Source organism: Chiloscyllium punctatum, chromosome 37 (genome assembly GCF_047496795.1).
Source record: "Chiloscyllium punctatum isolate Juve2018m chromosome 37, sChiPun1.3, whole genome shotgun sequence".
NCBI lineage: Eukaryota > Metazoa > Chordata > Chondrichthyes > Orectolobiformes > Hemiscylliidae > Chiloscyllium > Chiloscyllium punctatum.
Genome location: NC_092775.1, coordinates 18,843,661 through 18,869,792, shown reverse-complemented (window position 1 = coordinate 18,869,792; position 26,132 = coordinate 18,843,661). Strand labels below are relative to the sequence as shown.

Genomic DNA, 26,132 nt, shown 5'->3' with positions numbered 1-26,132 from the left:
AATTCCATGTTTGAATCCCTACAATTATCAACTCTCCATATGTTATATTCTGTCACATGATATGGGGGCATATTGCCAGTATTAACTGCCCTCAAGAAAGTCATAGTGAGCTGGATTCTTGAACAGCTGCAGTCCGTGTGATGCTATGAAGGGAGTTCGTTTAGGCCTGAAGTGAGGAAAAGTGTCTTCACTCAAACAGTCATGAACCTCTCCCACAGAAGACTGTTGTAGTCAAATCACTGACTATTTTCAAGGAAGAGATAAATCATTTTAAAGGCATCAGGGAATGAGGAAAAAGCAGGAATTTGGCATTCAGATAGAGCATCAGCCATGATCATATTCAATGGTGGAGCAGGCTTGAAGGGCCGAAAGGCCTACTCCTGCTGCTAGTTGCTATGTGTCTTGTATTTTAACTCAGTGATAGTGAAGGAACAGCAATCTATTTCCAAGTCAGAGTGATACATTACTTGGAAGGGAACTTTCAGGTGGTGGTGTGCTTGTGGAACAGCTGCCCTTGCCCTTGTAGTGGCAGGGACCACAGGTTAGGAAGGTGCAGTTGAAGAAGCTTTGTGGAGTTGCTGCATTGCATCTTGTAGAGAGTATACACTGCTGCCACTCTGCATCGGTAGTGAAAGGAGTGGCTGTTTAATTTGCTGGATGGGAAGCTGATCAAACAGGCTGCTTTGATGATGGTGTCAAGCATCTTCAGTGTTATTGGAGCTGCATTCATCCAGGCAAGTTGAGGGTATTCCATCACACTCCTGACTTGCACCGTTTAGATGGTGAACTGGATTTGAAGAGTTTGAAGTTGAGTTATATCTCTCAGAATTCCCAGTCTTTGATCAGTTGTAGCAGTGTTAATGTGGCTGATCCTTGTGAATGGTAGCCTACAGGATTTGATAGCGGTGATATTAGTTGGGCGTAGACAGCTAGAAACTAATTGTCATCCAGGGTGCCATGTTTATTGTTGCACAGTCAGGTGCTGAGTTACAATGTCACATGTAGAGCAGGAACATGTAGAGCAGGAACCCTTGAAAGCTTCTTGCTGAGAAAATCTGGAGCAAGGGGGTCACAATTTAAAAATAAAGTCTGGTCCAAGTAAGTTTTTTTTCCTCACAGGGGTTCATGAGTCTTTGGAACTCAAAAGAACTTTGGAACTCAACTTCCTCCAAAAGCAATGGACCAGAGTCCTTGAATTTATTTTAAGGCAGAAGTTGATAGGTTCTTAATAAACAAGGAGGTGAAAGGTTATGATGGCTAGGCAGGAACATGAAGTTACCATATAAACTATGATTTTACTGAATTACTGAATGGCAGAGCAGGCTGAAGGAAGTGACCAGCCTCCTACTCAAAAAATGTGACTATTTAGAATATTTGGGACCAGAAATAATGGAATTTGGTGTGTCTGAATAAAATTTCAAATATTTTAGATTGATTTAATGTTGAATTAATTTTTGAAAGATCAGCCTAAACTACTGCCAAAAGAAGAGAGAAAAAAATCTGATTAGATTGTATAAAAATAAAATGGTCATTGCCACAGCAGTGAATATACAGCACATGATTAATTGGAAATATTATGACACCAAGACAAACAGCTGAATCAAATCAACCTGTCTACATCTGTATTAACAATTTAAAACCTTCAAAGACCCTAAAAATTGACCCCAGTGGTTCCTCACCAGATTTTTTTGAATAACTAACCCCAGACTCTGTGAATAATCAATTCTCAGTTTACCAGTTTGTAGCTTAAGCAGAAGACCTAGCAATGTATTAACAATGTGTAACTTTAGCAGAGCAAAATCTTTAATGAAGTAATCTAATGCCTACGATTTAAACCCAATAACCATTGTTTTCATCCCCATTCGCACAAAAGACAGACAGACAAACAAACAAACACAGTTAAGGGATAAATCAAACAAAATAATAAAATTGGCCAGATTACAAAAGTGGCTTTCACGATGCATTGCTCCACAGGCATAGATGATTGTTTCTTGATTAACTTTCTGAATCAGGGCCACATTTTCAGCTCAGTCATTGATGCTTACAACTTAATTTCTATGCTCCCTAACTTCAAATAACTGATAACAGTAAGCTAGCCAGGGAGCTTTTAAATCTTCATGCTGCAGTATCAACAGCCAAACTCCTTCTCCCAGAAAACACAGTCCAAAGCCCAGTTGAATATCTAGCCTCCCCCTGTCAGACTGACCATCTCCCCCAAGGTTCTAGTTAGCATTCAGAGTCCATCATCTGCAAGAGCATAAGGTCTCCCCCACACCTGCTGTAACCAATTCCCAGGTACTAACCTCATTAATTAGGAGAAAGTGAGGACTGCAGATGCTAGAGAGTCAGAGGTGACAAAGCATGGCGCTGGAAAAGGTACAGCAAGTCAAGCAGCACTCAAGGAGCAAGAGTCGACACTTCGGGCATAACCCTTCTTTAGGACTCAAATCTGTTATCTGTTTAAATATACCTTTGCCCGGTGTCAAAGCATCTGTAGAATGTTTTGATGAAGAGCCTGCCAGCAATTAACTCTCAGGCCTGTCATCTCAAACAAAGAACAGCAGTCATTTTCAACTCACAGTTCTCAGTTCACAGCTCCAAACCAAATCTGATAAAAGAATAAAATAGAAGTAATGAAAAATCAACGAGGGTTTTAACAAGATGCCAGTGACATCAGAGAGCATTTCAGATGTTAAGACAGAAGTGCAGACTGACATTTGGTAGCTATCCAAAGGACATATGTGCAGGGGAAAGGGTCAGCTGCATATTTTTGTGAGCAGTAGACAAATTCTAAGCACAGAGAGATGAGTGCAGATGACAGTGAAAACTCACATAAAATTTTAAAAAGATTTATCACATACATATCCCCAGCCAAAGTTAAATCACTGGATCCACTGATATAACTCTGAAAGCCTGTAGCAGGAACCAACCTTTTGAAAAGGTTGAGAAATGGAGCCAGAAAACCTAAGTTCAAAAGCACAAATGAAACACAGCTTGGAGCTCACCACACCTTGGATTGGATTGGATTGGAAAGGACTAGTTTACAAAATTACAAACTAGATGTCGCCAGAACACATGAAGCCACAAGTCGACAGATGAAGATGCTGACTACTTTTAGCTAAGAGAAAGATAGTAGTCCTAACGCAGTGAAACAGCAAAAAAAAGGATTGCATTCCAGAGGTAGATAAAGGGATGGCACGGTAGCTCAGTGGTTAGCACTGCTTCCTCACAGCACTAGGGACTCATGTTCACTTCCAAGCTCAGGCGACTGTCTGTGTGGAGTTTGTACATTCGTCCCAGGCTTGCGTGAGTTTCCTCCGGGTGCTCTGGTTGCCTTCCACAATCTAAAAATATGCAGGCTAGATGAATTGGCCATACTAAATTACCTATAGTGTTTAGGGATGTGTAAGTCAGATGCATTAGGCAGGTGTAAATGTAGAGTAATAGATTATGGGTTTAGGTGGGTTACTCTTCGGAGGGTCAGTGTGGACCTGTTGGGCCAAATGGCCTGTTGCCACACTGCTGGGATTCTATACAAAAATTAGCTGTCTGGACCACAGCATGAATTCTGAGACAAAAGGAAATGTCCCACATTTTAATTAAACTGCAAGAGCTTGTTGTTAATCAGCAGGAAAACGTGCAGAAGAAAGAAAGAAGATGGTTAATGAGTCATCAGGAGTGGGACTACCAAGAGAATGAGAAGAAGAGAAACCAAAACCTCCAAATCCTGGGAATGACAAGGAATTTGAAGACAAAATAACTAAAGAAATTCATGAAATACCTGAATGTGATATTCCCAGAGAAAGGAAATTCACACAATCATTTAGATCAAGACAAAAGTGAGAAATCTGAACATGAAATTTGATACTGGAGCATAATCACAATTAAATCACTGGACCCACTGTTGTGAATTTGAAAGCCTGGGCTGCAGGAAACAGGTGAGCCTGTCAACAATTTCTTTCTTCATCCCACACAAACCATCTCAAAAGATCTTCCCTGAAGATCAGAATGAACATGATTACTTTTGAATTTGAGCAATGCCATGCCAGTAACATACAGGAGAGAGATGAACATCACCAGCTGGAACAACAAAATCAGAAGAATGCACAGAGGGAACGTTTCTGCCTCACTGATGCACATGGTGCTGCTACCCTGAAGTTGAGCAATTGCAAAGCCCTGCAGATTATATCAGCAAAACACCAGGTGACGGTGGGGACACAGAGTTGAGGATAGTACATCCATTGAAAAGCCGTCTGCAATCAGAAGCAAGGAAGTTGTTGGAATCGTGGATCCTACAGTCTGGGTAAATTCCACTGTTAAGAGACAATGAACAAAGTCAAATGAATTCAGTTGAATGTTGCAATTCTCGAGGCTGACATTAAATGATATCTTCACGGAAAAGGAAAGACCTAATTTGGAAAGTTCAGTGGCTAAAGTAGATTTCTAGAAATTTAAAGCGCTCCATGTTGAGGAGTTAGAATTAGAGAAGAAGGTTGCCAAGCTGGAATGGCTGAAAGGGCCAGCAACACATTATGGGGCACGCTGAAAGGGAGAGTGTGGAAGAGATGTTACAAGCTATAAAGTTAGCCAAGGAGACAAGGCAAGAGGGACATCCCATCTTCGGGTCAAACCTTGAACACTACATCCTTCAAATCAATGAACTTGAAAAAAGGAAAAGAATGACAATGCTGAGTTCTGACAGCAAATTATTGAAGTGCAGATGCAGCTTAACACCCTTATCACAATTGGAGAATGATATACTGGATCTGATAACAAAGTTTAAAGGAGGAATTACAAAATGCAAGAAACTGGCAGAGCAGAAAGCTGAAAAACTGGTAGAAGACAGGCACAAAGAGTGATTAGAAGATAAAAATACCCAGCAAAATCATCATGCATTGCTTGAGGAGATGTATGGCCAGGCAAAAGACAAACTGCAATGTACTGGTTTAACTCAGAAGAAGAGGCACAACATTTTACACCCAAGCAATATAGTGAATAATTTTTTTCCCAGACTAGAAATCATATTGAAAAGAGTTCTTAAGGTCATAGAGATGTTCAGCATGGAAACAGACCCTTCGGTCCAACCCGTTCATGCCAACCAGATATCCCAACCCAATCTAGTCCCACCTGCCAGCACCCGGCCCATATCCCTCCAAACCCTTCCTATTCATAAACCCATTCAAATGCCTCTTAAATGTTGCAATTGTACCAGCCTCCACCACATCCTCTAGCAGCTCATTCCATACACGTTCCACCCTCTGTGTGAAAAGGTTGCCCCTTAGGTCTCTTTTATATCTTTTCCCTCTCACCCTAAACCTGTGCCCTCTAGTTCTGGACTCCCCAACGCCAGGGAAAAGACTTTGACTATTTATCTTATCCATGCCCCTCATAATTTTGTAAACCTCTATAAGGTCACCCCTCAGCCTCCGACGCTCCAGGGAAAACAGCCCCAGCCTGTTCAACCTCTCCCTGTGGCTCAGATCCTCCAACCCTGGCAACATCCTTGTAAATCTTTTCTGAACCCTTTCAAGTTTCACAACATCTTTGCGATAGGAAGGAGACCAGTATTGCATGCAATATTCCAACAGTGGCCTAACCAATGTCCTGTACAGCCGCAACATGACCTCCCAACTCCTGTACTCAATACTCTAACCAATAAAGGAAAGCATACCAAACGCCTTCTTCACTATCCTATCTACCTGCGACTCCACTTTCAAGGAGCTATGAACCTGCACTCCAAGGTCTCTTTGTTCAGCAACACTCCCTAAGACCTTACCATTAAGTGTATAAGTCCTGCTAAGATATGCTTTCCCAAAATGCAGCACCTCGCATTTATCTGAATTAAACTCCATCTGCCACTTCTCAGCCCATTGGCCCATCTGGTCCAGATCCTGTTGTAATCTGAGGTAACCCTCTTCGCTGTCCACTACACCTCCAATTTTGGTGTCATCTGCAAACTTACTAACTGTACCTCTTATGCTCGCATCCAAATCATTTAAGTAAATGACAAAAAGTAGAGGGCCCAGCACCAATCCTTGTGGCACTCCACTGGTCACAGGCCTCCAGTCTGAAAAACAACCCTCTACCACCACTTTCTGTCTTCTACCTTTGAGCCAGTTCTGTATCCAAATGGCTAGTTCTCCCTGTATTCCATGAGTCCTAACCTTGCTAATCAGTCTCCCATGGGGAACCTTGTCGAACGCCTTACTCAAGTCCATATAGTCCACCTATGCTCTGCCCTCATCAATCCTCTTTGTTACTTCTTCAAAAAACCCAATCAAGTTTGTGAGACAAGATTTCCCACGCACAAAGCCATGTTGACTATCCCGAATCATTTCTTGCCTTTCCAAATACATATACGTCCTGTCCCTCAGTATTCCCTCGAACAACTTGCCCACCACTGAGGTCAGGCTCACCGGCCTATAGTTCCCTGGCTTGTCTTTACTCCCCTTCTTAAACAGTGGCACCACGTTAGCCAACCTCCTTAGTCTTCCAGCACCTCACCTGTGACTATCGATGATACAAATATTTCAGCAAGAGGCCCAGCAATCACTTCTCTAGCTTCCCACGGAGTTCTTGGGTACACCTGATCAGGTCCTGGCGATTTATCTACTTTTAACCGTTTCAAGACATCCAGCACTTTCTCCTCTGTAATCTGGACATTTTGCAAGATGTCACCATCTATTCCCCTACAGTCTATATCTTCCATATCCTTTTCCACAGTAAATACTGATGCAAAATATTCATTTAGTATCTCCCGCATTTTCTGTGGCTCCACACAAAGGCCGCCTTGCTGATCTTTGAAGGGCCCTATTCTCTCCCTGGTTACCCTTTTGTCCTTAATATATTTGTAAAACCCCTTTGGATTCTCCTTAATCCTATTTGCCAAAGCTATCTCATGTCCCTGTTTTGCCCTCCTGAGTTCCCTCTTAAGTATACTGCTTCTGCCTTTATAATCTTCTAAGGATTCACTCGATCTATCCTGTCTATACCTGACATATGCTTCCTTCTTTTTCTTAACCAAACCCTCAATTTCTTTAGTCATCCAGCATTCCCTATACTTACCAGCCTTTCCTTTCACCCTGACAGGAATATACTTTCTCTGGATTCTTAGCTCATTTCTGAAGGCTTCCCATTTTCCAGCCGTCCCTTTACCTGCGAACATCTGCCTTCAATCAGCTTTTGAAAGTTCTTGCCTAATACCGTCAAAATTGGCCTTTCTCCAATTTAGAACTTCAACTTTTATATCTGTTCTATCCTTTTCCATCACTATTTTAAAGCGAATAGAATTATGGTCACTGGCCCCAAAGTGCTCCCCCACTGACACCTCAGTCACCTGCCCTGCTTTATTTCCCAAGAGTAGGTCAAGTTTTGCACTTTCTCTAGTAGGTACATCCACATACTGAATCAGAAAATTGTCTTGTACACACTTAAGAAATTCCTCTCCATCTAAACCTTTAACACTATAGCAGTCCCAGTCAATGCTTGGAAAGTTAAAATCCCTTACCATAACTACCCTATTATTCTTACAGATAGCTGAGATCTCCTTACAAGCTTGTTTCTCAATTTCCCTCTGACTATTGGGGGGTCTATAATACAATCCCAATAAGGTGATTATCTCTTTCTTAATTCTCAGTTCCACCCAAATAACTTCCCTGGATGTATTTCCAGGAATATCCTCCCTCAGCACAGCTGTAATGCTATCCCTTATCAAAAGTGCCACTCCCCCTCCTCTCTTGCCTCCCTTTTACTGTTTGTTAATTTTCCCAGATGCACTCCGATGTCCAGCGATACACGAATTCAAACAGCAAAGGCAGTAACTGTGCAGGTTCTCTCTTTCTCTCTCTCTCTCTCTCCTGCACTGTCCTCACCATGTGCCTCCTTTGTCTGCTCTTCTCCCCTTTAAACTGCTGTTGTTTTGACTTTTTTTTCCCAAAGTTCCAAAACAATGCAACAGCATATAAAACAGTAATTGCTGCTAAGGTATTTTGTTTATTTATATAAGTCAAATACTAATCTTTGTTTTGGATATGATATTAAAGGGAAGTACTGGAACAGTTCAATTAATACTTGGAGGTACTATTTAAAGAGGAGGGGATGTTATACATATGTTATTATGTCATCTGTAAAGTGCTAGGAGCCATTGCTATAAGAATGTACATCCAGAGTGCCACATTTAATACTGACTGCAGATAAGCTGCTGAGCAACAATGTATCAGTTCATCCCTCATATAGAGAACTGCAAAACTCAAATGCTAAGTTCCTCTTCAATCCAGGAATGTCCAAATGGTCCATTTTTCAATTCTCATTTTCCAAAGAAATGTGTTTCTAACACATCTTCACCATTAATGACATGTCTTCAACCACCTAGGCCCTAAGCTTTGGTATTTCCTCTATAAACTTTTCCACCTGTCTACTTCACTTTACTCCTTTAAGAAATTACGTGAACCTATCTCCTTGACGATGCCTTTGATTATTTGCCCTGTTGTCTGCGATGTGGCTTGGTGTCAGATTGTCATTGTGTTACACGATATTTTCCTCCATTCAAGGTGCTAAATAAATATAAGTTGATCTTGTTATTGCACATGTAAATTTAAGCAGCAGAATTAGTTCTTCCATTAAGAATGAGACAAGGGCACCATTATCCTCTCTTCATTTCTGCTGACAGTCCTAGTTAGGTTTTGACATTACTTTTGTGCCTCTGCTTTCTGTAATGGTTGAGCTTAGCAAATGCATTTCATTTATTATCTTGTTAGAGAATGCAAACATTCCTCCACAGTTTGTTAAAAATTAGCAAAGGAAAGAAAAGTTTCATGAATTATCAAAGAGACCTTTTTAATGCCTGACTTGTACCTGACATAAATGCCCTCATGAATACCACTGATTACAGTCAGTTCACCCAGTTTATTTATTCAAATAACTGTTTTGAATTTCTTCGCATTTTCTTTCTGTATACTGTATTCATCCAGCCTGTCCTCCTTCACTCACTTTTATCCAAACATTCAGCAGTGGGGTGATAGGGTTGAGGAGGGGAATGATCTGGTTCTCTGCCCATTTTATAACAATAGGTCAACGTTACTGTTTGGTCATCCTGATTGGATATGCAACTAAACAGTAGAGGAATAGTCCATCCCCACCCCCATCCTCAAACACGTAACTGGAATCATTTAAGCCGAGTAATTGTCTTGTGAGCGAAAAATAGGAGCAAGCCTTTTTTTTCTCTCTGTGAGCATTAACTTTTCAGAATAGTTACTGACTCATTAATTACCGAGAATATCATGTTTCACTTTTTTTGTTTAGAGAACAATTTGAGGTCATAATATTCACTTGAATATTAATCCAAACTTCTGATGTAAAGAACAATTTGAGGTTATAATATTCACTTGAATATTAATCCAAACTTATGATGTATCAATCAATGTGACCTGAAATAAAAGCCCTGTACTGAAATCTTTAGAAAATAGAACTCCCTTAAATTGTACTTACAATGTTACGGTAAAGGCTGTCATAGAATCACAGAATGAAACAGCACAACAAAAGGCCATTTGGCTCCTTATTCCTTTGCCAGGTTTAGATCACTAGTGTCCTTTCTTTGTTCTTTTCCTACAGCCTGGAAGTATTTTCTTGTCAAGCAAATACTCCATTTGCTTTTTGAACTTATTAATTATACTTAATATTGTAGCCAAGCAAGGGAATGTGAGAGGATTTGAATGAGCTAGAGAAGGTCTGAAGGATTTTAAGGTTGATAAATGTTTGATAACGTATATTGGAATATTAAATAAATATATGCTAAAAGATTGTCCATTGACCTAGGTTAGCATGGATTTGATTGTATTTGTTGACATGTACTGAGAAAAATTAGGTAAAACACAGTTATCAGCAAGACAAATTAAGCTTATAAACATTTCAAAGGTATTTGATTAAGTTATTCTAATAATGCATAAGTTGTTGGTGAGGCCAATTTCTCCCTAATCCTGTCCACTTCACTACCTGTCTTTCCTCCTATAAGACATTCCTTTCAAACACACCTCTGACTAAGCTTTTGATCACCTGCCTGAATATTACCTCTTGTGGCTTGGTGTCCAATTTTGTTTCATAATGCTCCTGTGAAACACCTTAAGATGTTTTATTGCATTAAGATGTTCTATATGACACAAGTTGCGTGGCGATTGCAATTTGGAATATTTACTTAGATGAATGGTGTGCAAGAGAATAACTTATTTCAGTGAAAATGCTGTATATAATCAGTGGTGCTCTATTTATAGCTGTGCAGACTAATGCACTTTCCTCATACTGTAGCACTTAGAAGCTTTTGCATGTTCATTTTTTCAACTATATCATTACACTCAGTTTAAACTAAACAAGCATACTCTTTAATAAAAAAAACAGAAGCTGAATGATGAATAATTGCTGAAGCTTAATCACATTTCTGAATAACTGCTCATCTTTTTGAAGTGGGCTGCATATGGGTGGTTATGTGTATCACTCTACAGACAAAAGCTTATTGTTTTTAATGTTATCAGCTAAATCTATTTATTCTGCTGTAATGATGAGTCACACTACCACTCATCACTCAAGAAGTTTAAATGTACATTTGTCTTGAGTCTGTACTCTGTCTTACATTTACTGTGGATAAGTATGAGGTTATCCTTTTTGGTTGAAGGAATAGAAAGGCAATTTATTATCTAAATGGAGAGAAACTGAAGAGTGCTTCGGTGCGGAGAAAGTTGGGTGTCCTTACGGATGAATTGCAGAAAACTAGTGTGCAGTGCAGCAGTACAGCTGAATGGAATTTTGGCATTCATTGCTAAAGAGTGTAAAAGAAGGGAATTGTTGCTGTAATTGTCCAAGGCATTAGTGAAACCACACCAGGAGTATTGCATACAATTTTGGTCCCCTTACTTGAGGAGAGGTGTAATTGTACTGGTGAGGAGGTTCACTCATTTGATTACAGAGGTGAGGGCTTTATCTATGAAGAGTCATTCAGCAGTTTAGGCCTATGCTGTCCGGAGTTTAGAAGAATTTTATACATTCGTTAAAGGAAAGAGGTTAACCAGAGAAAGCATAGGGCCCATTAGGAACCAAGGGACAACCTGTGTGTGAAGCTGCAGGATATTGAAAGGATGTTCGATGCATACTTCTCTTCAGGATTCATTCTGGAAAAGGAAAAGGTAGACACTGAATTCAGGAAAAGGGACTGTGAGGAACTTGCACAGTTTGACGTAGGAAATTGGGAGGTATTGGAGGCTCTGTCAGGCTTAAAAACAGACAAGTCCCCTGGCCCGGATGAATTGCATCCCAGGCTGTTGTGTGAGGTGAGGCAGGAAATTGTTGGGGCTCTGACACAATTTTTGTTAATTCCCCTCTGGCCACAGGGTAAGTGCCAGAGGACTGCAAAGTGGTCAGTGTGGTTCCAGTTTCCATGAAGGGTGGTAGAGATGAACTAGAAAATTATAGATCAGTGAGTCTCATACCTGTGGTAGGGAAACTACTGGTGAATATTCTGAAAGAGCAAATTAATACCCACATAGAAAGACATGGGTTAATTAGGGATGGTCAGCATGGCTTTGTCAGAGGGAAGGTCATGCTTAACTGACGGAAGCTCAGTTAATGTAGTTTAGATGGATTTTAGCAAAGCTTTTGACAAGTTCCTATGTGACTGATGGAGAAGGTTAAAGCACATGGACTTAAGGGAAACTTGGCGAAATGGATCAGAAACTGGCTTAGTAAAAGGACACAAAGGGTAGTGGTAAAAGGATGTTCGAGTGACTGGAGACAAGTGTATAGTGGTGTGCTGTAAGCATCCGTACTGGAACCCTTATTGTTTGATATATACATAAATGATATAGATGGAAATGTCAGGGAGGAACATTAAGCAGAATTACAGATGACACCAAGACACCAGATGACACCAGAGTGGTTAAAAGTGAAGCAGATGGTTGTAGGTTACAGGAAGGTGTAGGTGGGTTTGTCATATGGGCAGACCAGTGCCAAAAGGTATTTAACCCCGATAAATGCTGAGGTAATGCACTTTGGAAGAAGAAACAGGACAAGGGAGTATTTAATGAATGGCAGGACACTGGGTAGCTTAGAGGAACAGAGGGACTATGGGTAATTCTTCACAGATCCCTGAAGTCAGCAGAGCACATGAATTGGATAGTTAAGAAGGCATATGGGACACTTGCTTTCATCAGTTGTAGCATAGAGCATAAGAACAAGGAGGTAATGTTGTTGGGAATATACATAATGTTGATTAGGCCACAGCTGAAGTTCTGTGTGGAGCTCTAGTCACCTCACAACAGGAAGGATGTGATCGCATTAGAGAGGGGAAAAGAGGAGGTTTACCAGGATATTGCTGGGATGGAGAAATTGAACTACAAGGAAAGACTAGATAGGCTTGGATTGTTTTCTTTAGAGCAGAGAAGACTGAGGGGAGACATGATTGAGTTGTATAAGATTATGAGGGGTATGGACAGGGAGAATAGAGAGCAATCATTCCCCTTCGTTGAGTGATCAATCACAAGAGGGTATAGTTTTAGGGTAAGGGGCAGGAGATTTGGGAAAAAGCTTTTTCACTCAGTGGCTTCTGGGAACCTGGAATGCACTGCCTAGGAAGATAGTGGAGACCAGAAACTTTACAACCTTCAAAAAATACTTGGATGAGCAGATCAGATATCAAAACGTTCAAGGATGTGGGACACGTGCAGGAAAATGGGATTAGCACATCTTTAGTGATAGTCATGTTGGTGTAGACTGGATGGGCCAAAGGGCCTTTTCAGCACTGTCTGAATCTATGAATGAGAGGAGATCTAATTGAGGCTATAAAATGCCAAAGGGGTTTGACAAAATAGAAAGGATGTTTCCTCTTGTGGGGCAATCTATAATGAGCGATCACATAGTTTTAGGATAAGGGATATTAGGTTTAAAATAGTTTTGAGGAGAAAATATTTCTTTCAAAGAGTTGTGACTCAGTGGGATTCACTACCCCAGAATGTGATGGGTGTTGGGACATTAGCAGTGGAGTGAAGGTTTATGGACAATAGGCAGGAGAGTTGAGTTGAGGCTGAGATGTGACCAGGCATGATGTATCAAATGGCAGAGCAGACCCAAGGGCCTGAATTACCTACTCCTGCTCCACTTCTGATGTTCTTATGTCCTTAGGGTCTACATTTAAAAACAGATTGTTCTGATTTTTATGTATAGATATATGAATGTATATATTAATATACACAAACACAATAAATGTATAGAATCTGTTTTCTATCTATAATGTTGTCAGTGTACCCTTTGCAAAAATATATCAGTTAATCTCTCCAAATGTCAGTTTAACGCTAGATGACCAACCTTTCCACCTATTTAAACTATATTCTGTCCAATAGTAAACATAATCATCATCTCTATCAATCTGTAAACATGCACTCTGTATGTCTTTTTTCTGTCCTTCCATCATTACTCTTAAAAATAAGGTTGACTGTTTATCAATCTAAAACAACAGGCAGTAGAAACACAGAGCATAATGTTCATTATACATCAGCATTATGTCCATTTTTGGGCAGAACCATGATGATTTGAGCAGGGAGCTGGCCTGTGCCCAATCTGTGTGTGCAGTCAGGCCACTGCTCGATATGGCATAGCTATTTTACAGGCATCTTTGCCATTTGCCTAAAACCAGTATAATGTACATACACATATATTCTTATGTTTGAGAACTTTTTATTGAAACACTGCCGTTAGTAACTTCTGAACTGCCTACGTGAGTAAAGTTAAAGCCAAGGCTACTCCAAATGAAATACTTCAGTATCATTAAATCAAGCCCCCAGCCCCTGATTTTATTGTCCTCTTGACTGACCCCATTCCTGGTCATTTCTTTCAATTACAATGTGCATTTTTTTTTTGCAGGTCAGACAGCTCAGTATTCCTTTTCGTAAAAGTGTGACAGGAACCAGCAGTTCACTCAAAAAGAGGTTAAACAGGGTCACAGACCAATTCTGGACTAACCTTCAGTACCCTACTAGCAACGAACAGAAAAATTAATCCTAGCAATAACTTATTCTTCCAAAAATTTAAATTCATAAATGAATCATTCATTTCATGTATTTTTCAACTTTGCCACTTTTAAACAAAGACAAATACCTGTAAAATCTTCTCAGCTGCTGTTCCATAGATGCCTCTGTTTACTTAAGCATCTATAGGCATTTCAAATTACAAATCTCCATATTAGTTCTGCATTTCACTATAATCTATCAATCTGAAAACTATTCAAATGTTTCATCTGTTCATCATTCTGTCAATATACAAATATACTCATCTGGAAAATGGTCTGTCTTTTAAATGTAACCATCTGTTAATCAGTAAATCTCCCCATCTGTCAATCTGCATTCATTAATCAATAATCCCACCACCTGTCAGACTACGAATTTCTGGATTAGTAAATCCATTCAGCTACTAATATATAATTAATATGTTTACCATCTGTCCATTTGCAAACCCAACAATTTATAAATTTGCCAATTATAATCTGCCAATTGAGGCATTTGCCCATCTCTCCTTGTGTAATCTTGCTTTTATGTAAATTATTCTTCATCAAATAAACTGAGCATATTTATCATATTGTAAGATGGTTTGTTTGTCAGATCACTTTTCTACATAGTTAAAAATCACACAACACCAGATTTTAGTCCAACAGGTTTATTTGGAAGCACTAGCTTTTGGAGCGCTGCTTCTTCATCAGTTGATTCATGAAGGAGCAACGCTCTGAAAGCTAGTGCTTCCAAATAAACATGTTGGACTATAACCTGGCGTTGTGTGGTTTTTGTCTTTCTACACCCCAGTCCAACACCGGCGTCTCCAAATCATGACTTTTCTACATGCCCTTTTATCTTTAAACATGTCAAGCTTTCAGCTTATAGATACGTTATAATATTTCTGTCTATCTTCTCTAACTATATCTGCCCACATGTAAATGCATTGACAAGTATGTCTGATCTGATTTACCCTACTGTTTCTTAAATTTGTCAGTCTATGAATATTTTTGCATGAACTAACTTGTTAGTCAATCTGCACAGGCACAAAGAATAATCAAAGTTAATGAAATATTGGCAGTTTCTTTCAAGACTACTCAAATTCAAAAGCAAGGAAGTAATGTTTCAGTTGTACTGAGTCTGCTCAAATCTCATTTGAATATGTTTGGGCATTGAATCACAGGAAAGTTATACTGGTCTTGGAAGGCTTATATTGCAGATTCACCAGAAAGAATCTTAACAGCTTATTTTCAAGAAAACGGTTTTCTAAAGTTATCATGTAAGTCTTTGAGTTCAGAAGGCTTTGAGGTGATCTAATTGAGATATTTTAAGTGACAAAGACATTCAATAAGGTCAGTAAAGAAAACATTTCACCTGCTTGGGAAATCCAGAACAAGATAGAGTAATCTTAAAATTAATTCTGTTTATTTAGAAGTGGGGTCACAAAGCACTTTTTCGCTCAAAGCAATGAAGTAAAGCACTCAGTTCTAAAATGTTGTGTATTCTAACTCAATCGAAATCACATAAGTAATCCTGGCAGAGTATTGAACTATAGGTCCACCAGTGCTCTGTCCAAACTAATTCTATCATTGACCATCATTAACATTCATGCATTACCATCAGGAGTTCTCAGAATATCATCAAATATTCCTACAAGATTGACTATAAATCTACCAACTTGTTTGTCAGCTGTCCTGTCAATGTTTTGTTCTACATATCTCCTTGTTCAAATTTAGAGATAAATAAATTATCTGTCAATCAATAAAACTACCCTTCCAATCTATAAACAATGAGATAACAATATAACTATTAACAAATGAAGTATTTGGTCGAAGGTTATTTGTCTACTATTTTAAAGAAGAACTTAAATAAAGAGATTTTCTGAAATATGCATCATTATGCTCTTCACCTATTCAACTTTAAGATAATCAATATACAGTACTGAAATGATAATCCATCAGTTTATAATCCAAGCAATTAATAAAGTTATCATGTAGTTTTATCACCCTGAATGTTTGTCTAGCTGTGAATCTATCCATCTTTCATTTACACCATAGCCCATTTTCCCTCCACATATCAAAAGGTATCCATTTGTAAATTGGTCTATTTGTCTGTCTGGGATATGTCACTTCTCATTAAATAAATCTGTCTTCTGCCAATTTATAAACCATTCCACCTGTTCATTTACAAGTATGTCCATTTGTAAATCTATCAATGTGCAAACCTATCCATCTGTAACTAACTCCATTCATAAATCTGTCTTACCTTATTTTGTACCCATCTGTAAATGTTTCTCTGTATCTCATAGCATTTATTACATACACCTTCATGAAAACTGGATTGTTTAAACCAGCAGTTGTTTCAGTCAATGAGAGCAGATGGTTTACAGAGGGGTTAAGAATAAGGTCATTATGATATGTATACAAAATGTGTGAGCATACTGAAAGTAGGGTGGATTTGCAGTCACGGTATGTTTGCCAATATATGCTTGTTCTTTGTCTGTGTATATTGATTATAACTGGATTTGTTCTCCTTTCACAGGTAGTAGCCTGACAGCAACATCAGGGATTTATCAGGGAAACAATGCAATCACCAGCTCTACAGGTTTTAGCAGTGCACAGCAGGTCAGATTCAAATCATTCCATTCTTTATCGACAGATTGTTTGATACTTGTAGGCATTGCATATCCCCTCAGAGACTGACATGATTTTGTTTCCACCATCTGAGCTACTATTTGAAAAAATTAGAACTCATAAAATAAAGATTCACACTGAAAGACTTGGACGGTTTTCAGATTTAGATTGATACGTGATATGCAACATTCATGTCACATCATTGCTGTGTACTCGGTTCAACGAGAGAAAGTCTTCTCTTCCTCCCTTTGGAGTTCCATTGCATTACCATCGTTGATTCCCCTGCATTAACATCCTTTGTGGCAGAGGAGGGGTGGGAATAGGGGGATTAGCGATGGGTGGTTGGGGGCATGATGGGTGGTTGTGGGCGTGGTCAACATTGATGAGAAACTTAACCAGAAATGACCGTTTCAATATTGTGCAGGTCAGAGACTGAGCATTCCTTGGAAAGTAATACATCTCCTGATTTCTTGAAAGCCTTTTCTCCAAGAACAGGCCACATGTCAGGTGTGTGATGGAATACCTTCCACTCCAAAAGTACTCAAGGAGTTGAATGCCATTCAGAATAAAGCAGCTCACTAGATTGTCACATCATCCATCAGTTTGAACACTCACTCCTTACATCACCAACACTGTATATGCAGAATGTTGTCTCTACAAGATTCACTGCAGCAACTGTTTCCAAAATCATCCCAACTATGAATCTCAATCATCTGGTGAGACTCATGCTGCAGATGGGAACACCAACTGCCACGAGTTCCCCTCCAAATGACACATCATTTTGATTAGGAAATATATCACTCCCATCTCTTCAGCATCACTGTATCAAAATACTAGCACTTCCAACTTTCTAACACTTTGAGAGTGACTACACCACAGAGATTACAATGGTTCAAGAAGGTCACTCATCACCACTTCCTCAAGGCCGATTAAGGTGGGCAAATTAAGGTGGGCAAATTAAGGTGGGCAAATTAATGCTGGCATGGTCAAGAGTTCCTATATTCCGTGAATTAATTTTTTAAAATGTTACCTACATTTGGAGAAACTTGCCAAGATTAGCACAGCATCTCACAAGAAACTCTACAGTGATTTTATTTTGTTTGTGAAAAATGGATGATATGTAAATCAAAGTTCATATCACCTAAACAGTGAACTTCAAAATAATGATTCTTATATGTTAAACTTAGAGGAATCCCTTCTTTGTTGGATCCAGGCTTCATTTTGTCAAATCGCAGAGAGAAGTCAATAATAATCATAGCTAATTCTGTTGAACAAATCTACTTCCTTTAGCTGCCTCATCATTATTGGAACTGTTTGTGTGGATAAGATTTCCCAACTAGGTAAAGGAATGACTATGATCATGAATGGGAGAAGGCTCCATCTTCACTATCTGCCCTCAATCAATTGTTGACATTATTGTCATAATAGTTTCATAGCTAGGTATCAGGGTTTGAAAGTTTGTTTCCACTTTGTTTCTTGAACTGGATCTTATTGAGCTGCATCCAAAAGTAGACTAAGCAGTGATGGAAATATGCAGTTGTCCACTGAGGTGGCTCAGTGGTCAGCACTGCTGCCTCACAGCGCTAGGGACCCAGGTTCAATTCCAGTCTTGGGTGACTGTCTCTGGGTTTCCTCCAGGTGTGCCAGTTCCTCCCATAGTCTAAAGATATGCAGGTCAGGTGAATTGGCCAGGCTAAATTGCCTATAGTGTCAGGTGTATTAGTCAGAGGGAAATGGGTCTGGGTGGATTACTCTTTAGAGGGTTGGTGTGGACTTGTTGGGCTAAATGGCCTTTTTCCACACTGTAGGAAATCTAGTCTAAAGCACTCATTTTGCCCCAACCTCAACAAAAATAAATTCTTGTCTTAACCTTTCGGGATATTCCAATCCATTCTGTCTCCAGCTTTGGTAAAATTGCCAACTCTGATTGGACATAAATTTGGAGATTATATCATGTGACTTTCTGTCATAAATTGCCCTGCTCTTCATGCTCATTTCTGCTGGGTATCATGACCATTGCCACAGTACAACATCTTCCCTTGCCAACTTGAACATAAACACTCACTTGATTATCACTTTTATGCATTCATGTGATGTGGACATCACTGACAAAGCCAGAATTTTGTAATTGTCATGGAGAAGTCTTCTTCACCCTCTCCAGTCCTTAAGGTGTAAGACTATTAACAGGAAGGGAGTTTCAGGATTTTGACCCAGCAACAGTAAGGGAATGACAGTATAATTCTAATTCAAGATGATGTGTGGCATGGAGGTGGTGGTGTTCAATAGATGTTGCAGGTTTGGAACATGCTTTTGAAGAAAATGTGGTAAGTTACTGCATTGCATTCTGTAGATGGTACACACTGGGCTTTAATGAAACTAATGAATGTTGAAAAGTGGCAAATGAGGTGTAAGTCAAACAGGCTCATTTGTCCTTTATTGGAACTAACCTAACCAGGCAAGTGGAGATTCTCCATCACAGTTCTGACTTGTGACGTAAGGTGCGTTAGCTTTTATTGGTCGGAGGATTGACTTCTGGAGCCATAAGGTCACGTTGCAGCTGTAAAATATTCTGGTACAGCCACACTTGGAGTATTGTGTACAATTCCAGTCGCCGCATTATAGAAAGGATGTGGAAGCATTAGAAATGGTGCAGAGGAGATTTACCAGGAAACAGGGCAATTTACGACAGAAAGTCACATGATATAATCTCCAAATTTATATCCAATCAGAGTTGGCAAGTTTACCAAATCTGGAGACAGAATGGACTGGAACGACCCTAAAGGTTAATACAAGAATTTATCATTGTAGAGGTTGGGGCAAAATGAGTGTTCCTCAATAGACAACTGTATATTTCCATCACTGCTTAGTCTATCTTTGGATGCAGCTCAATAGAATCCAATTCAAGAAACAAAATAGAAACAGACTTTCAAACCCTGATATGGAGGGAAGGTCTTATGAGGAAAGGCTGAGGGACTGAGGCTGTTTTTATTAGAGAGAAGAAGGTTGAGAGGTAACTTAATGGCGACATATAAGATGATCAGAGGATTAGATAGAGTGGACAGTGAGATTTTTTTTCCTTAGAATGTGATGGCTAGCATGAGGGGACATAGCTTTAAATTTAAGGGTAATAGATGTAGGACAGATTTCAGAGGTAGGTTCTTTCCTCAGAGAATAGTAGGGGCATGGAATGCCCTGCTTGCAACAGTAGTAGACTCGCCAACTTTAGGGGCATTTAAAAGGTCACTGGATAAACATATGGATGATAATGGAATAGTGTAAATTAGATGGGCTTCAGATGATGTTGATTGCGGGGAATTCAGCAATACTAATGCAATTGAACATCAGTAGATGGTTGATTAGATTCTTTCTTTTTGGAGTTGACCATTGCCTGGCACATCTCTGACATAATCATTACTTTTCAGATCTGCTTAGATGATTCCTGATTCATTCAAGCAACTGTTTTGCTTCTAATTACAATATTCTTATAATCAATGAGCAAAAATGGTGGAAAAATTCTGAGTTGCTTCCAGTGCCCTGGAGGTTATTTTCAATTCTCAAAGGTGCAGGGGTACCCTGGAGGGCTGGCATTCAATCCTACACAGCAAAATCTTCTGTAGTGGATGTTCTCTTCCAGCCAATGAACTAGTTTTGAGGTCCTGTATTTTAATCCCAGTCTCACATGCTGTCTGCTGGCCAGGCAGACTTGCAAGACCCCACTCCCATTCCTTACCACCCTTAAATTACCTCAGAACATCCTACAGCATGGTGCCTACAACCTAGATGTTGGCAATTTCGTTCCGGCAGAAAATCACTGGCATTGATTGTACTGAAGTGATTGTTCTTTCGAATGTTATACTAATGTCATGCTGGTTTCTATTTTCTTCAGGAATATACTGCATATCCAGGCTTCCCACAGGGACAGTATCCACAGTATTACAGCTCTGCATACAGCTCTCCATATGTAACCGCAAATAACATTAGCCCTTCAGCCATTTCTGGAATGACTTATCAGATCCCGGAGCCACCAATTGCTATAACTAATCAAACGAGTGCAGAGTCAATGTCGGGTAAGAGAAGAACATAAATCTTCAACCGTCTCTTACTTATTCCTTTAGTTTGAGTATGTAGTCTTGGGTGAAATCACTTCAGTACATCAGCCCTGCAACAAATGCTATTAGTTGCGGATGAAGAGAAAAACAAACATCAAGAATTCAAAATGCAAAGAAGTCATCAGATTTGTCCAAAAGGTCTCACAGTCACAGCTACATATTAATGCTGGGAATGCATTTGCTGTCAGCAAGAAAAAAACTTTAAATGATTCACTATCACCTTCTGCAGGACAATTAGAGATCAGCAACTTTTGTTGTTAATGGCAACAATGTTCACATTTCATGGATTTTTTTAAATAAGTAAAGGGGGGAGAGGGAAAGCACTCACCCAACAGAACGAGAGCTCCAGAGAAGGCCATTCTCAAAGATTTCAACTCGCAACTCATAATACCATATACTTACAAGTAAAACCTTTGTGTTTGGTTTTCTGATTTTTAAAATAGAATTGTGGTTTGAAATGCTATTGCTCTTAATGTCAGCTCCCTTTAATAAATATTGAGAATTGGGCTCTCAACTTTTATATGTAAAAGCACCATCTCCTGCTTCTCCAGTGAATGAATCATAGGAACCTGGAAATGTAAAGGTTGGAAGGAGGCCATTTGGCCCATTGTGTCCACACAGGCCAAAAATAACCATCCAACTATATCCTGAAGCCTAAGCTCTTGATCTGTATGATAATTTGAGTACATATCAAGTACTTTTTAAATAGTAAAAGGGTTTTGACTTCTGTAACCCTTTCAAGCAGTGAGTTTAAAATCCCACTATGATCTGGGGATAAAAATCCACTCTGAATGTCTTGCCTCTTACTCTAAATCTACATTTCCTGTTTGTGGGCAACTTTTCCAAAAGGAATAAGAACATACCTATCTGCTCTACTTAGATCCCTCAGCATTTTATACATCTCAATAAGCACTTGCCTCAGCATCCTCTGTTACAAAGGAAAGATCCCTAGTCTCCCACCTCCACATAACTGAGATTCTCTAGTCCAAATCTTGTCTATGTCCTATCTAATGCAGTAACATCTTTATCATAATGGAGTGACCAGAATGACATGTGGCAGTCTAGCAATGACATCACTAGTTTTTATGCAGTTCCAGCATAACGTCTCTGCTCTTATATTCAATGCCTTGGCTAATAAAAGAAAATCCCCATGTGCCTTATTGTACATCTTACTTAACTGCCCAGCTATTTTTAGGAATGGGTAAACTTGTACTCCAAGATCTCTCTGTTTCTCCACACCTCTCAATCTCTTACCATTTATTTCAAATTAGGAGCAGAAGTCAGCCACTTAGCCCATGGAGTCTCCCCTGCCATTCAACAAGGTTATGACTGATCTGTTTGTCCTCCCCATCTGCCCACTAATAACCTTTGTTTCGCTTGCTTAACAAGAATCTGTCTACCTCTGCATTAAAAAATTCAATGACTCCATCCCTATTGCCCTCTGAGGCAAAATTTCAAAGTCAATACTGTGGACTAGCCCAGACCATTCAAAGCATTCTTAAGCAGGCAGCCCAGACTGCAACTATGCTATTAGTTTCAATAAGTGTACAATGAAAATTACCCAGAGTAGGTTACCTAAGTTGACTATCAGGTTTTGAAACAGAAAAAAATGTATTCACAAAATTACAGAATGAAACACAAAGAACAGAATATAGATTATCCACAGAGCTCAGTCTATCCAAACTAGACTTCATTAAGCTGTTCCGAAAATACACAATAGTCCCAAAAAACAAACCCCTTAAACATAGAGTAAAACTAAAACAGAGGCTTACAGGTCAAAGTTAGAAGGGCAGAAGGAGAGAGGGTTTAGCAGCTTGTTTCCACACTGCTCCTGCTGAACTGACTCAAACAGGACTTAAGCTTTTGCGACTGACAACTCCCCTTCCATTATACAGGTCACTTCTAAAACATAAAAGCTTTGGCTTAAAGTCTCATCTGTCTACATATGAACAAAAAGGCCTCCCAATACCCTTTTCATCTCTGTACCAACCCAGCCGATTTGGAGCTCAGACTGTTTTATGACCCCTCTGAAAAAAATTAAGGACACAGTATCCTTGAGAAAAGGAGCAGCTTTTAGAAAAAGGACCAGCTTTGTAGCACCTTCCCCCTTAAAAAAATGAATCATCAATATCCAAAAATGGCTTCATTTTTTAAAAAAATTGGTTAGTACTCTAAAACAAGCATATACATTACTCTGACTATGTGCATGCAAACATGCGCAACCACATTCAAATTCAGGCCTTGGCCCACCCGCCACCGAACACCTCAGTATCTCATTCGAGTCTCGACAATGCATTGGCAGTCATGCTCTTGCGACCTGCCACATGCACAATGGTCAAATTGAATGGCTGCAACAACAAGCTCCATCTAAACAGTCTGGCATTTTTGTCCTTAAATTTGTCCACAAGTGTCAATGAGTTATGATCAGTGTATGTGATTGTCTCAGGTGCATTGCTGATAATACAAACACTGAAATGTTATAATGCGAACACCAAGCTCAGAGTCTGTTTCTCCACCATTGAATATTTATGTTGATGATTGTTCAATCTCCTGAAAAAATTTCCCGATAGGTCTTTCTATTCCCTTGTCATCCTCCTGCAGGAGTACCGCAGCGACACTCACGTCACTGGCATCGATAGCCACCTTGAAAGGCTTTGCGTAATCAGGTGTGATTAATACTGGGACAGTGGTTAACACAGTTTTTAGGCTGTCAAATGCCTTCTGACAGTCCGCTGTCCATTGAAACTTCTTGCCCTTTTTTAACAAATTGGCGAGTGGACCAGCCACACTGCTGAAGTTTGGCACAAAGTTTCAGTAAAGTCCACTCAATCCCAGGAACCGTAGTACTGCTTTTTTCATTGACAGTGTGAAAACATTCCCCAATAACTTTGGTTTTCGCATCCCATGGGGCCATTAGTCCATGTCCAATAACATGGCTCAGGGCTTTGGCAAATTCACTTTTAGCCACATTTACCACCAAGCCTGCCTTCCAAAGTTGATTGAACAAGTCCAAAAAGTGCTGTAAATGTCCCTTCCACAAATGACTAAAAATCACCACGTCATCAATATACACCACACAGTTGGGTAATCTAGCAATGACCTTATTAGTCAGTCTCTGAAATGTGACTGGAGCATTTTTCATACCAAATGGCATGACTTTGAACTGATATAGTCCATTTGGTGTTACAGAAGCCGAAATTGCCTTTGCTCTTTCTGACAAAGGTACCTGCCATTAGCCTCTGAGCAAGTCCAACTTAGAAATGTAAGTTGCTTGTCCCACCTTTTCGACACAGTCCTCCAACCGCGAAACTGTATATGCATCAGTCTTTGTAATGGGATTGAATTTGCAATAGTCCACACATAACCATTGGGTACCATCTGGCTTTGGCACCATGACTATGGGTGAGCTCCAGTCACTGTAACTCACTTCGATTATGCCATCTTGGAGCATGCGTCCTATCTCCTTCTGAACCTGTGCCAACTTTAGGAGGTTATGCCTATAAAGGTGTTGCTTAATGGGAACAGCATTTCCTATATCTACATTATGCACAATTAGGTTAGTACTTCCCAGTTTATTTCCGCATATCTCCCCATGTGATAGTAATAGCTCTCCCGGGTCATTTTGATTTTCTTGTGGAAGGTAACTCAGTAATTTATCCCAATTTTGACAACTTCCTCATTTTCCAATTTGATTTGAAGAATATCAAATTCAGAATCCTCTGCACTTGGTTCTTATTTCTTTGCTGTAATCATTAACACCTTCCCCTCTTGCTTTCCTTCCCAATTAAAATACCTTTTGAGCATATTCACATGACACTTTCTGTGAGATTTCTTCCTGCCTGGAGTCCCTGTCAAGTGGTTCACCTCACTCAATTTCCTCTTGATTTGATAAGGTCCACTAAACCTTGTTTTAAAAGGTTCACCTGTTATCTGAAGTAACACCAATACCTTATCCCTAATGGCAAAATTGTGAATTTGTGATTTCTTATCCACTTTTTGTTCTATTGTATGCTGCGATATTTTTAAATGCTGCCTAGCCAAGTCTCCAGCTCTATTTAATCATTCTCTAAAATTTGACACCTAGCCCAAATGGGTGGTCTCTGAAATCTGACTTATTAATTTCTCCTTAATCAATTTTAACGGTCCTCTTACTGCATGCCCAAAAATTAGTTCAAATTGATTGAATTTGGTGGATTTATTTGGTGCATCTCTGATCGCAAAAAAGCACAAGCCCTTATCCCAATCATCTGGATAATCCTGACTATAAGCCCTTAACATGGTCTTTAATGTCTGATGTCACCTTTCTAGTGCTCCCTGCGATGATGGATGGTACGCAGTAGATTTATTTTATTCCCAAGCTATCCATAACCACCTCAAATAGATCTGACTGTACCTCTATTGGTAGTTTGTATCTAGTAAAGAATTTGAGTAATTCTTCTACAACCCTTTTAGTACATATCTCTTCATCCTTCAGCATCACAGACTGAGAGGATCCTGTGTCTCTTAATATTGCGGGTGGACAGTGTGGTGGCTAAGTGGTTAGCACTGCTGCCTCACAGAGCCAGGGACCTAGGTTTGATTCCAGCCTTGGGAACTGTCTGTGTGGAGTTTGCACATTTTTCCCGTGTCTGAGTGGGTTTCCTCCGGGTGCTCCAGATTCCTCCCACAATTCAAAAGATGAGCAGGTTAGGTGAATTGGCCATGCTCAATTGCGTATAGCGTTTGGGGATATGCAGATTAGGTGCATTAGTCAGAAGTAAATGTAGAATATTTGGGAATGGATTTGAGTGGGATAATCTTCGTAGTGTCAGTGTGGACTTGTTGAGCCAAAGGGCCTGTTTCTACACTGTAGGGATTCTAAGATTGTAACCTCTTTATCTGCTACTCCTGGCCTATGTGAATAAACTTTACCCTTGCAGGTATATTTTTAAACAGATCTGGCACTTCCTCCTTAATCAACTTCTGATGCAGTTTTCTAGCTTCCATTGGGCTTTCTGTTACCCTGGCAATAAAACTTCCAGGCTTATCCTGTTTCCCTACATCTGGCTTTCTCCTTGCCCATCAACACTGATTTCATGTGGCCCACTTTATTACAATGAAAACACCTGAACTTTTTACCTTCTTTGTCCCCTTCAAGGGTTTTGTTTTTACCCTGGGGTAGGTTCTCCTTATGATCTTCACTGAGATCTACCTCTCCCTTTCCACGTGAGGATTTCTCTTTGCCTCTATCTCTATCCCTCATGGACTGAAATTGATTCTGGAAACCAAACCAGATTTTATGGACCAGCTCATAATCATCAGCCACTTCAGTTGCTAACCTTGTCGTTTTAACTCTCTGTTCTTTCTCACTAAGTTTACCTTCAGCCTTT

At 39.7% G+C, this 26,132-nt stretch overlaps 1 protein-coding gene across 6 annotated transcripts in view; it reads left to right on the top strand.

The window, feature by feature from the left end:
- LOC140462906 (protein phosphatase EYA1-like) overlaps nt 1–26,132 on the top strand; it is a 251,083-nt gene that overhangs the window by 127,852 nt on the left and 97,099 nt on the right. For all 6 annotated transcript variants that reach the window (XM_072556368.1, XM_072556373.1, XM_072556370.1 and 3 more), the window contains 2 exons: nt 16,563–16,645; nt 20,541–20,721. In XM_072556368.1, the coding sequence (XP_072412469.1) occupies nt 16,563–16,645; nt 20,541–20,721 (264 nt within the window). The remainder of the gene's footprint in view (nt 1–16,562; nt 16,646–20,540; nt 20,722–26,132) is intronic.